The following is a 12,862-nucleotide window of genomic DNA, read 5'->3' as shown; positions in this document are numbered from 1 at the left end:
TCAAACTAATCAAAACTGTAAACTACAATTTGATCGAAAAAATCAAAAGAAGAAATACTAAATATTGCTTAGTTTCAATGATGCTTCCGATCGAGTCGCCTTGATGGTGTATTTCCGATCATTTTGCAACGTGGTTGAAAAATATTTCCAAGACGCGAGTATCGCCATTAGGCATGAACCTGGATAAAATTTAACGCAATCGATCGTCCAATCCTAGTTCACCTGAATGATCATGTGGTTTGCCGAATGAAGCCGAATGAACGGTATCGGTGTCAGAACAAGGATTGTTACTTGTAAACAAATCGTTTCGCCGGCACGTTTCAAGAAATTAGATTTACGATCTTTTGATAATTAGTTGGGGATCGTTTTATTTTAACCTCTGGCATGAGAGATTGAGAATGTGGGTTAAAGATAAGCCACTCTGTGTCATCCCTCGAATTAAGGATCTGAAGGGGCACGGCAACTTTTTTTAGGGCAAGTTGATAATTGCCTTGGATTTTCACTGAAAAGGCAAGGCAGCACGGCAGTTTGTAATATTTCAAGAGGGCATCATGGCAACAGTTGAAAATTTGGGAAGGGCACCAAGGCAATTTCTCAAAAGTGAAGAAAACACACACAAACATAGATAGATGATTTTATAAAGAAGAGGCAGGGCTGGGGCACCGACGGCAACTTCATTAGAGGGCACGGCAAGTGACTGCCTTGGGTAAAGGACATATTTTGAGGGCATTACGGCAGTGGGGATGGGCACCCACGGCAAAATGCCATGGGTGCCGTGGGTTAATTCGAGGGCTGCTCTGTGTTCTCATTTTGCAACTATAATAGGCTTCTCATAAAGCTTAAATTTGCGGGCCATTATGCTGGCCATCCATTGTATTTGAAACATGGCGGATATACCAAGCACCCTCACTACGTTCGGGTCTGTGAGGGTGCTCGACCAGGCATATTTATTGTCCAACTAATAACTTAGTGGAGAGTCGTGTTACATTAAAAAAAATTCAGTATGATAACAGTTTGTTATGTTTGTGCTACAGTAAAGTTGGACGTGGTGGACAACTACTTTCCACTCAATATTCAAAATGTGACATGTACATGTAAGAGGGCGAGATGGCCGAGTGGTTAATGCGTTGCGCTGTCGGCCGGGAGATACGATCGGTGAGGGTTCGAGCCTTGGGCTTGCCTTAGGTGAAAATTCTCTTCCCTCCCAAAATGTTCCTATATGGTCGGGAAGTCCAGTTTCATCACAGAATTGATTTAATTGTAGTATTTCTTCTCGCCCCCATACACTGCTTAGCACGTGCAGATATACATTGTAGTAGGCTTGTAAACATGTAACGGTATGACCGTTACACGAACGAAAAGGTCGTGTAACGTAAGGAACATGCGGTATAAGTGTACACGAACGTTTATTAAGCTTAACTTGAACCTCTTCTTTTACAACAAAAAAACGAACTTGGAAAATTAAATTGGACTAGAATATGAAATAAACATTATTTATTCACATCAAACCGAATATAAAAGTCAAACAAAACATAAAAGTCAAACAAAACAAGTAACCAACAAACCATGCACTAAATTTAGTGCCAAATGTCCGATAGTTAAAGAAAAATGTCAATGGGGAGCGCCATTGTAATAGATCCCGTTTTTGATAGATGCACCACTGTGGATAATGGATAATAATGACGTAAACTCACGTCATTTTCGTCACAATCGTCAATTGCTGAACCCCTCTAGGAACAATTGCAATCGGTAACTGAATAACTGATCGGCTGCATGTCGCTGCCCATGGCAATGATACGTGTTTATAAACAGGGCCCAGGGCTGTATGGAGCTTTGCGTTCATAAAAATTCCCGGCTAAAAATGAAATACTGACTCACGTGTGATGAGTCATGATAATACGTGTACACGTTCGTGTAACGTGTAGTATGATGCGTGTCACGTAAGGGATAATGCACGGGATAATACAAGCCTACATTGTAGGTAGTGTATGTCGCGACGTCCGTGATTCGGAAGTCACGTAAAGCCGCTTGGTCCCATGTTCAGGAGGATTCATCCCTGTGCACGTTAAAGTGTCAGAGCTATTCGAAAATAGAAGGGGGACCATCCCTGGTTCTGATATCTGTACTCAACCCTCAAGAGGACAGATGGGCACAATACAACGTAAGTTGTCTACCCATAAATCTAGTAGAACTGGAACTAGAACATACACCAATTACCAAATTCAGCCCCCCAAAATGGTCTGCTTTCTGAGGAAACTCAACCTTTGTCAGCTCAGCTCCGATGATTCATAATTATATGTGATAGTTAAAAATGTGATCCCAACCCTTTGGTTGTAGAAGTCTATGTGTCAAAAAAATTTGACCATTCCAAGCAGTTGGTAATGGATCCTTTATCTACAATGTACGAGAAACAACTTACAGAAAACCCAATATTGTTCCCAGATCAGAATTTGGTGGTAAACCCCAAATTTTCGGTGGGTCACTGTTGCCATGGAAATGGAGCAAAAGTGCTAATATTCAGGATTTCTGCATGTCTTTGGTACCGGTGTACCCGAATAACCGAGTGAACAACATATAATCCAAAAGATAGGTAGCATTTTTGCAATAAATTAAATCAAAAACCAGATTTATGTAGTAAGGAGAGAAAATCACATTTATCTGTTTCCATAAATTAAGCTGATTTGATGTACTTTGCAACATGCCAAAAACATTGTAAAAAAGTGTATGGGGTTTTCAATCACAAAAGTTATGTAAAAAGGAAAATGCTCTTTTGCAAAAATTAAAAAATTGGCAGGTGACTTTTTCTCACCCATAGTCTACACATCCAGTATGATTTTCAAGCAAATCTGTGCATGACACTGTAGCCATTAAAACGACTACGGTACCAGTAGGTTACATGTAATGGGGAAACACATCCTGATCAAAAACACACAGCAGGTACAACATGTACCATAGGCACCGGAGTTTCGCGCGATTTAAAACGGCAAAATGCGCGGCCGTTTTTTTATAAAGCGCGAAAATGTGACATGTACATGTAAGAGGGCGAGATGGCCGAGTGGTTAATGCGTTGCGCTGTCGGCCGGGAGATACGATCGGTGAGGGTTCGAGCCTTGGGCTTGCCTTAGGTGAAAATTCTCTTCCCTCCCAAAATGTTCCTATATGGTCGGGAAGTCCAGTTTCATCACAGAATTGATTTAATTGTAGTATTTCTTCTCGCCCCCATACACTGCTTAGCACGTGCAGATATACATTGTAGTAGGCTTGTAAACGTGTAACGGTATGACCGTTACACGAACGAAAAGGTCGTGTAACGTAAGGAACATGCGGTATAAGTGTACACGAACGTTTATTAAGCCTAACTTGAACCTCTTCTTTTACAACAAAAAAACGAACTTGGAAAATTAAATTGGACTAGAATATGAAATAAACATTATTTATTCACATCAAACCGAATATAAAGTCAAACAAAACAAGTAACCAACAAACCATGCACTAAATTTAGTGCCAAATGTCCGATAGTTAAAGAAAAATGTCAATGGGGAGCGCCATTGTAATAGATCCCGTTTTTGATAGATGCACCACTGTGGATAATGGATAATAATGACGTAAACTCACGTCATTTTCGTCACAATCGTCAATTGCTGAACCCCTCTAGGAACAATTGCAATCGGTAACTGAATAACTGATCGGCTGCATGTCGCTGCCCATGGCAATGATACGTGTTTAGAAACAGGGCCCAGGGCCGTATGGAGCTTTGCGTTCATAAAAATTCCCGGCTAAAAATGAAATACTGACTCACGTGTGATGAGTCATGATAATACGTGTACACGTTCGTGTAACGTGTAGTATGATGCGTGTCACGTAAGGGATAATGCACGGGATAATACAAGCCTACATTGTAGGTAGTGTATGTGCGACGTCCGTGATTCGGAAGTCACGTAAAGCCGTTGGTCCCATGTTCAGGAGGATTCATCCCTGTGCACGTTAAAGTGTCAGAGCTATTCGAAAATAGAAGGGGGACCATCCCTGGTTCTGATATCTGTACTCAACCCTCAAGAGGACAGATGGGCGCAATACAACGTAAGTTGTCTACCCATAAATCTAGTAGAACTGGAACTAGAACATACACCAATTACCAAATTCAGCCCCCCAAAATGGTCTGCTTTCTGAGGAAACTCAACCTTTGTCAGCTCAGCTCCGATGATTCATATGTGATAGTTAAAAATGTGATCCCAACCCTTTGGTTGTAGAAGTCTATGTGTCAAAAAAATTTGACCATTCCAAGCAGTTGGTAATGGATCCTTTATCTACAATGTACGAGAAACAACTTACAGAAAACCCAATATTGTTCCCAGATCAGAATTTGGTGGTAAACCCCAAATTTTCGGTGGGTCACTGTTGCCATGGAAATGGAGCAAAAGTGACCGTTAGACGAACGAAAAGGTCGTGTAACGTAAGGAACATGCGGTATAAGTGTACACGAACGTTTATTAAGCTTAACTTGAACCTCTTCTTTTACAACAAAAAAACGAACTTGGAAAATTAAATTGGACTAGAATATGAAATAAACATTATTTATTCACATCAAACCGAATATAAAAGTCAAACAAAACAAGTAACCAACAAACCATGCACTAAATTTAGTGCCAAATGTCCGATAGTTAAAGAAAAATGTCAATGGGGAGCGCCATTGTAATAGATCCCGTTTTTGATAGATGCACCACTGTGGATAATGGATAATAATGACGTAAACTCACATCATTTTCGTCACAATCGTCAATTGCTGAACCCCTCTAGGAACAATTGCAATCGGTAACTGAATAACTGATCGGCTGCATGTCGCTGCCCATGGCAATGATACGTGTTTAGAAACAGGGCCCAGGGTCAGTATGGAGCTTTATGCTCATAAAAATTCGGCTAAAATGAAATACTGACTCACGTGTGATGAGTCATGATAATACGTGTACACGTTCGTGTAACGTGTAGTATGATGCGTGTCACGTAAGGGATAATGCACGGGATAATACAAGCCTACATTGTAGGTAGTGTATGTGCGACGTCCGTGATTCGGAAGTCACGTAAAGCCGTTGGTCCCATGTTCAGGAGGATTCATCCCTGTGCACGTTAAAGTGTCAGAGCTATTCGAAAATAGAAGGGGGACCATCCCTGGTTCTGATATCTGTACTCAACCCTCAAGAGGACAGATGGGCGCAATACAACGTAAGTTGTCTACCCATAAATCTAGTAGAACTGGAACTAGAACATACACCAATTACCAAATTCAGCCCCCCAAAATGGTCTGCTTTCTGAGGAAACTCAACCTTTGTCAGCTCAGCTCCGATGATTCATATGTGATAGTTAAAAATGTGATCCCAACCCTTTGGTTGTAGAAGTCTATGTGTCAAAAAAATTTGACCATTCCAAGCAGTTGGTAATGGATCCTTTATCTACAATGTACGAGAAACAACTTACAGAAAACCCAATATTGTTCCCAGATCAGAATTTGGTGGTAAACCCCAAATTTTTGGTGGGTCACTGTTGCCATGGAAATGGAGCAAAAGTGCTAATATTCAGGATTTCTGCATGTCTTTGGTACCGTGTACCCGAATAACCGAAAGTGAACAACAAATCCAAAAGATAGGTAGCATTTTTGCAATAAATTAAATCAAAAACCAGATTTATGTAGTAAGGAGAGAAAATCACATTTATCTGTTTCCATAAGTTAAGCTGATTTGATGTACTTGCAAAAACATTGTAAAAAAGTGTATGGGGGTTTTCAATCACAAAAAGTTATGTAAAAAAGGGAAAATGCTCTTTTGCAAAAATTAAAAAAATTGGCAGGTGACTTTTTCTCACCCATAGTCTACACATCCAGTATGATTTTCAAGCAAATCTGTTCATGACACTGTAGCCATTAAAACGACTACGGTACGGCCAGTGTTCGAAATAAGCACTTATCCTCTTCTCCTCTTGTCCAAAAATCACTGGGTACAACCATATTGAGATATGTACTTATCCTCTGGACAACCACTATATTTTACCTCTTAAATATGACACATTTTGGGGACAACCAAAATGTTTTGAGGACAAGCAGAATTTATGCTTTAGTTGTCCTCAGGACAACCTCATATTTTTCTTATTTCGGACACTGCCGACGGTACCAGTAGGTTACATGTAATGGGGAAACACATCCTGATCAAAAACACACAGCAGGTACAACATGTACCATAACTGATTCATTCAAATAGACCTGTGTCAAAGTCACTGCATATCTTATGTAAAATAATTTAGAAAAGGAAAGGAGTAGAAGCGAACTTGACAGAGACAAAAGAAGTCTTCAGGATGCAAAGAAACATCTGGAGAATGCACAAGGACAATCGTTGAGTCGATCAGGCTCCAACTACCGGCTCCAACTATGATCTGGTAGCTAAATGTGATGGTGTGTTAGACAGTTTTACTGAAGCAAATCAAATTCATCAGTTGAATAAATTAGATGAAACATTGGTTGATAGACCAACTCAGCTTGAGTTGGCCAAGTAATAACTTGTGTAATGTGTCAGTGGAAACAAGTAGGTCAAATCAAAGTACCTTGTAAACGTTGGGGACCTACAGAAATTGCTGTAACAACAGATGGAAAGATGGCTGTGTGTGATTATTATGAAAGAATCCTAGTAGGGCTCAACCGATTATCGGATCAGATATCGTATCGGCCTGATATATTGATATCGGCATCGGAAGAAAAAAAAAGAATATGTACCTCTTCATGTATCATGTAGCACATATTATAAATGCATGAAAAAACAATGCATCTATAATATGTGATACATGAAGAGGTAAACATATTAAGAATAACAAATTGTATTTTTTTCTTAATTTTTTTCAATATTTTTTTTTTCAAATTAACTGTGACTGATCCTAGCACTTCAGAATAGGTCCAGTGGTTCTGAAAAGTTGCCAAAAACGTTGAATAAACTTTGAAATTTTTTTTTTTTAAATAACTGATTTATTTATTTTTTATTTTTACCGATATCGGATCGGATCGGATATTGGCCATTATTATGTTTTGATGGATCCAAGTTGTGATAATATTGGATCCAAAACATAATAATGATAAAATTGGATGTTGCTATGAGTTGTAAAATATTGGACTCGACTACGTCTCGTCCAATATTTTAAAACTCATAGCTCGACCAATAAATATGGGCTCAACCGATCCAATTTTATATCAATATTGCAACATCCATATCGGATATCGGATTGGTCGACAAATGCCATATCAGCTGAGTCCTAAATCCTACTGCTGTTAAAGTCTGGTGATCTCGTGCATACTCAGATCTGTGACCAGGTGCAGGATTAGGCAACAGGTGTTTTGCAGAAAATATCTGATATGTATGTAATAGTATTATATAATTGATTTGTTTATTTGTTCCAATTAGGCAAATGGAGGAGGAGCAGCAGCAGAAGAAGAAAATGACGATGACTGGGGCGATTTTGGTGGCTTTGAGACAGCGCCACCACCACCTGTCAATCAACAACTGGCAGATGTGCATCCAGCTGGGCTGGAAGCAAGCCCATCCCCATGGGCCTCGTTTCCAATTGGTAGGTTTGTACCCTGGTTCACCAACTGGCAAAGTCCCAGTCCCAAGGAGTGTGACATACAAGACTGCTACGGACATACCACATATATTTTTATAAATGTGAAGACCCGTATTTCTCAATTGTGTAAACACAAAGTTACATAATGCTGCCATGATTTGTTAGACTTACATGTACAGGATCGAACAATCGGCCCTCATGAATATGCGAGAATTTTCAGCATACAAAGCACGGGACTTCGCTTGTTGGTGAATGGTCTGTATCTCTAGTCAGTTTTTAGTCTCTTGCATCAGTCAGTTGATTTGAGCATTGAGCTTGAAATGTGGGCACCAGCATGTCAGCAATTTCCAATGGGATTTTTCAAATTTTTCACTTTGTTTGATGAGAGTGTTGAGTGATTCAAAAATCATCATTGGGTCAGTACATAGCATGATAGTGTACAGTTTTCCATACATGACGACGCAACATGGATGACATGTTTGTCTTGTGAAAAGAACTGGTCAGGTTATACTAGGGTCATGCAATGCTATGTGGCTTGTCCAATGAATAAAGTGCCAATATTTCATATGATGCGATTCAATTAGCCCACTTCCATTACACAGTACATATGCTACATCAGCAAATAAGTATGAAGGATCTCTGATCAAGGGTGTAAATTGAGTGCATAATTCCCAATGTGTCCACATTTTGTGCTTTATAATATTTACTCAATGAAGTTTTAATAATGAACCAACCTGAAATGACTAAGAAATTATGGAGATGTTTGTGCCTCTTTCAATAATTATAAATGTGTCATAATCGAAAAAGACAATAAGATAAAGAACACTTAGTATGTTTGTAACCTGTCAGACTTTCATGCCGCTGCAACAAGAAGTATGACGTATACATGTAAGCCAATGACAACAAGCCTTGATTGTGTCCATTTGTCTGTAATGCGTGTGTGTCACGCCACTGAGCTGCAAGCGGCATAATAGTATGAAACCAGCATTAAGGTCCAGCGCTGGTATTTCACAGAGAAGATATATCAGGGCTCATATTGAAATACCCTACCACGTTTTCACACAGAAAGAAGGCAGGATTCCCCTCGCTAAGCCGGCGCCTCAGGAAAGCTCGGTCATAAAACGGATGGATTATATTTATATGCATCAGTGATACACCCTGCGCAGGATTTTAACAAAAAGAAGGCTAGCACAGGAAAGCTGCAGGATGGCGCACACCTTCCTGTGTAAGGGAATTACAATATGAGCCCTTACCCTTCCCAGAATCCTTTACAACACAATGCATCACCTCCTTTCATCAATGACACTCCATATTACAATTGTACATCCCTTTCTTTTCATTTTGAGATTAGACTGGCTAAACATGGGTCGATAGTCAAGAAATAAACATATTTTGAAAGATCTGGATGTGCTCTGTTCATTGCGGTACATTTGTCGCTATCAACCCATATTGCACTACATAACAAATCAGTACAGAAAATTGAAATGGGAGAATTGTGGGAAGCGTGAGATATCTTCTCTGGGTATTTTTGGAAATAGACAAAATTGGAAAATACAGTGTATTTGAGATCTGAGGAATGTTATTTTACGGCATTTACTTGTACAGGTGCAAACTGCATTGAAAAGGGGGCACTTAGACAATAGACATTGGTCACTTAAAAATTCTGCAGGGATACTTATTAAGGGAGGGGTGCTAATTATTTAGAAAGATACAGTATGCATATAATATTGCATGTTTTTGCTAATAAGCCCAATCGGCATTGGAAGTTTGCAATGCATTGTAGGACACTAGGACAGTTTTTGCAGTTTTAGGACACTTTGTCCTTTGACCTTTCAAAAAATTCAGAAATATTGGGTTTTTGTACGTACAAAATATAATCTAAAATGTTTTACAATATTTAAAACAAATATAAAAAATACAAGTGTTTTAAAATTAATTATTTGGTATTTTTAATGATCAAAATTGTGACAATAATAAGAAAATGATAACAATTACGTAAATTTTCCCGATATGTCAGAGGTCAAAGTGTCCCAAAACTGCTCTCAAAAACCGGAAGTTAGAATGGCGATTGGGCTTATTTGATACAGTGTCTAAATAATTACAGATGATAAGAAGTCCTCATCTGCAATAGCTGCCAGGTGTCAGGTGTTTAGATGTGTACAGTACATGTTAGTAGAATGCAGAAATTGTTAATTTATGTCTATTCTGTCGGTCGGCATGACGTCACTTGCGATAGATTGCACGGGTGGATTTTAAGGCCAGAGTAATGGAAGACACATTCGTCCACGCCTGAATTTGAGATTTCTTGATATTTATCAACACAAAGATGTATTCTTTCACTTGAAACTGATAAAATACAACTTTTTAATATTTACACATATTTTTGCTTGATTTATTTCACTCTTTTCAACTCTAAAAAGTCACATGACTCAATACAGCTTAGTAAATTGGCGGGAAATAATGAGTCAGAAATGCGCTGAATGCGAAATATTGTCATTACTGCAGCGCGATTTATGTCAAGCGTGATGCGGCGCAACTCTCTTGCGTATGTCCAACGCAGGTAAGGCGCATTCGGTATGTTGTTAACGCCAGCAAATGTGGTGTAAACAAAACAAAAATTTGCAGTCATAATGCCACTTAGATTTTTTAATTATTTTGAATTTTGGCACACTAAAAGCAGACATTATAAATTCATTGGTGCAAAAAGATGCCTATTTAGACCATGCACCAGATACAGCTTTTACAAGCGTGAAAGTCTTGCCGTTTTTAAATATAAGGACATTTTGTGCATAATTTTGACATTTTTTACTAAAACGTCGATTTCTCATAGTTCACTTTTGACAATATTGCATGATTTTTGTGACAAGATAACTCGAAAAATATGCAAAAAAAACACTTTTTGCACTATCGTTTAGAGTACATCAAAGTCTAGGGAAGGTTTTCTCATTTTTTCATAATATTTGTTTTAAACAAAAATATACACCATTATGTGCAATTTTTAGCTGAATCGAGTGACAAAATTGCTTTCTTCACATGTTTTTTCAATATTTCAAAAAGAGACAAATTTCAAAAAATAAAAAAACCTTCCCTAAGTTCATGTCTCTTCTTCATAAAAAGCTAACTGAAATTTTTTTACTAACGGATTTTTTTTTTTTTTTTTTTGGGGTAAAAAAGTGAATTTTTGTAATTTTTTCAAAAACTCGAGATTTTTGAAAAATCTGACGTCACCATGGGTTTCCTTGACTCATTTCCTTTCCAAAAATGTATAGTATTATATACTTTGGACATACAATTAAGAAATAATGATGCTCGAAAAGGTCCATGTTCTCTCCCATTACTCTGGCCTTAAGGGGGTACTACACCCTGGCCAATTTTGTGCCTATTTTTGCATTTTTCTCAAAATTATAGCACATTGGTGACAAGTAAGATATGTATATTATAGGGGCAAGGACTACAATTACTGTACTGAAAATTCAGCAACTCAAAGCAAGTAGTTATTGATTTATTGATCAAATATTGGTTTCCCTCATTTTTGACTGTAACTCCACAACTGTTGTCTGTGCTGAAATAAAAATTTCCAGTGCAGTAGTTGTAGTCCTTGCCCTATAATATACATATCTTACTTGTCCCCAATGCTATAACTTTTGAGAAAATGCAAAAATAGGCACAAAATTGGGCAGGGTGTAGTACCTATAAGCCATTTTGGTTTATTAATAGCCCTCAGTTTTATGAAAATTTGGTGTTATAAAAGGTGTTCTTTCCGAATTTTCTCGAAAAAGTGCAAATGTTTTTTAGCAAAATTTATTAATTTTCCCCAAAATTGGTATAATTTCTGATGTGGTTTTCATCAAATTTGGTTTAAAGTTGGGTAGTTTTTCGGAGTCGCAGACGAACATCCATTCCCCATCCAAACCAAAGTTGAGAACCCACCTCACTGGCCTTCATGCACTGAAATCTTGATTTTTGTTTTTTGTGTGATAATATTACAGCACCAGTTGGTAATTCGGCCTCAGACAAACCAGACTTATTAATGGCCAGAAGCCAGCCTCAATCTCACCAACACAACCTGCCTCAGCTAGACCCTCTAGCAGATCCATTTCCAGGTGCTGGAAGAGGGGCCCCGGAACTAGCATCACAAGCAGAAGCATCTCTTCAGCAGCAGGCCCAGCAACAAGCACAGGCAGAAGGAGCATCTGTGAAGAGCAGCCTAGATGCGTTAGATGTTAGTTTAGATGATGATGTTCTTCTTGAGGTAAATACTTGGTACCAAGTCTGAGGTTTTACTAGGTATACTCCTTAGCGGCACATGTATGGGGGGCACTTGTATTTCAAGTTGTATATCAACCATGGACAAGTAGTACTTTCAAAAAGTACCCAAACCAATTTTTGTTCGCCATTTCCTGCTATTCCTTTTCTCCCATGAAGGCACCAGGTGAATCAACCTTCCTTCCAGGCTGCGGGGAGTTGATTGTCCGACTTTTATTATAACATCAAGAATGACTGGACTGATCAAGCACAACAAGATATACATGTATATAAACCTCAGACTGTTTCAAAAGGCTTACAATTGATCATTTTTGAAGGTTTTTTTATCGTAGCGTCAGTGTAGGTTTGTGAAATATAACTTAACACATAATTTTAGCCACAGACCAATCTTAGAAAATTCAAGTTTAAGATTGAACTTATGATCAATTGTAAGTGATCCTTTTTTAACTTGAAAGGCCTCTCCTTTCACAACATTCTGATTTGTTAACAGGCCGCAGCAGCTCCACCACAGAATAACATTAACAGACCTGGGGGTGCCACAGCGGCAAGTCCAAATGGTGGTGCACAGAATGAAGCCAGACAAATGCCAGATAGAAATGATGTGCTTCCAGATTTACAAAGTCCAGCAAGAACAGCACCCCCTATTGCTGATAATAACAACAGAATAGTTGATTTGGAAGAGAGGTTATCAGCTGCAGATAGGGAGAAATTACGCTTGCAAAAGGTAAGAAGTTAAGGGTGTGGTATATTGAAAACATTAGACTAGCACCATGTTGATAATGATCATGGCTAGCCAGACGAATATGGTAAGCCATTTGGGTCATTTTGCCATGTAGCAATGGATTGCACAAAAGTAACCAATATAACAAGGGCTTATATTGCAACAAAGGACTATCTGCATTGAAATTTGTATTTAAATTACGTGGATTTCAAAATCAGACTTCCTGAGCAAAAGTGCCATTTTGTTTAGTGTAACAGAGGGCTATCTGCAAACCTTCCA

At 38.5% G+C, this 12,862-nt stretch overlaps 1 protein-coding gene across 2 annotated transcripts in view; it reads left to right on the top strand.

Annotated features, from left to right (window-relative positions):
- Nucleotides 1–12,862, top strand: part of LOC140168059 (uncharacterized) — a 73,195-nt gene that overhangs the window by 5,188 nt on the left and 55,145 nt on the right. For both annotated transcript variants that reach the window (XM_072191363.1, XM_072191362.1), the window contains exons 2-4: nucleotides 7,437–7,599; nucleotides 11,586–11,848; nucleotides 12,353–12,586. In XM_072191363.1, the coding sequence (XP_072047464.1) occupies nucleotides 7,437–7,599; nucleotides 11,586–11,848; nucleotides 12,353–12,586 (660 nt within the window). The remainder of the gene's footprint in view (nucleotides 1–7,436; nucleotides 7,600–11,585; nucleotides 11,849–12,352; nucleotides 12,587–12,862) is intronic.

This window comes from Amphiura filiformis, chromosome 13 (assembly GCF_039555335.1).
Source record: "Amphiura filiformis chromosome 13, Afil_fr2py, whole genome shotgun sequence".
NCBI classification, from domain to species: Eukaryota; Metazoa; Echinodermata; class Ophiuroidea; order Amphilepidida; family Amphiuridae; genus Amphiura; species Amphiura filiformis.
Note: the sequence above shows the minus strand (reverse complement) of the source record. Positions and strands in the feature narration are given on the sequence as shown.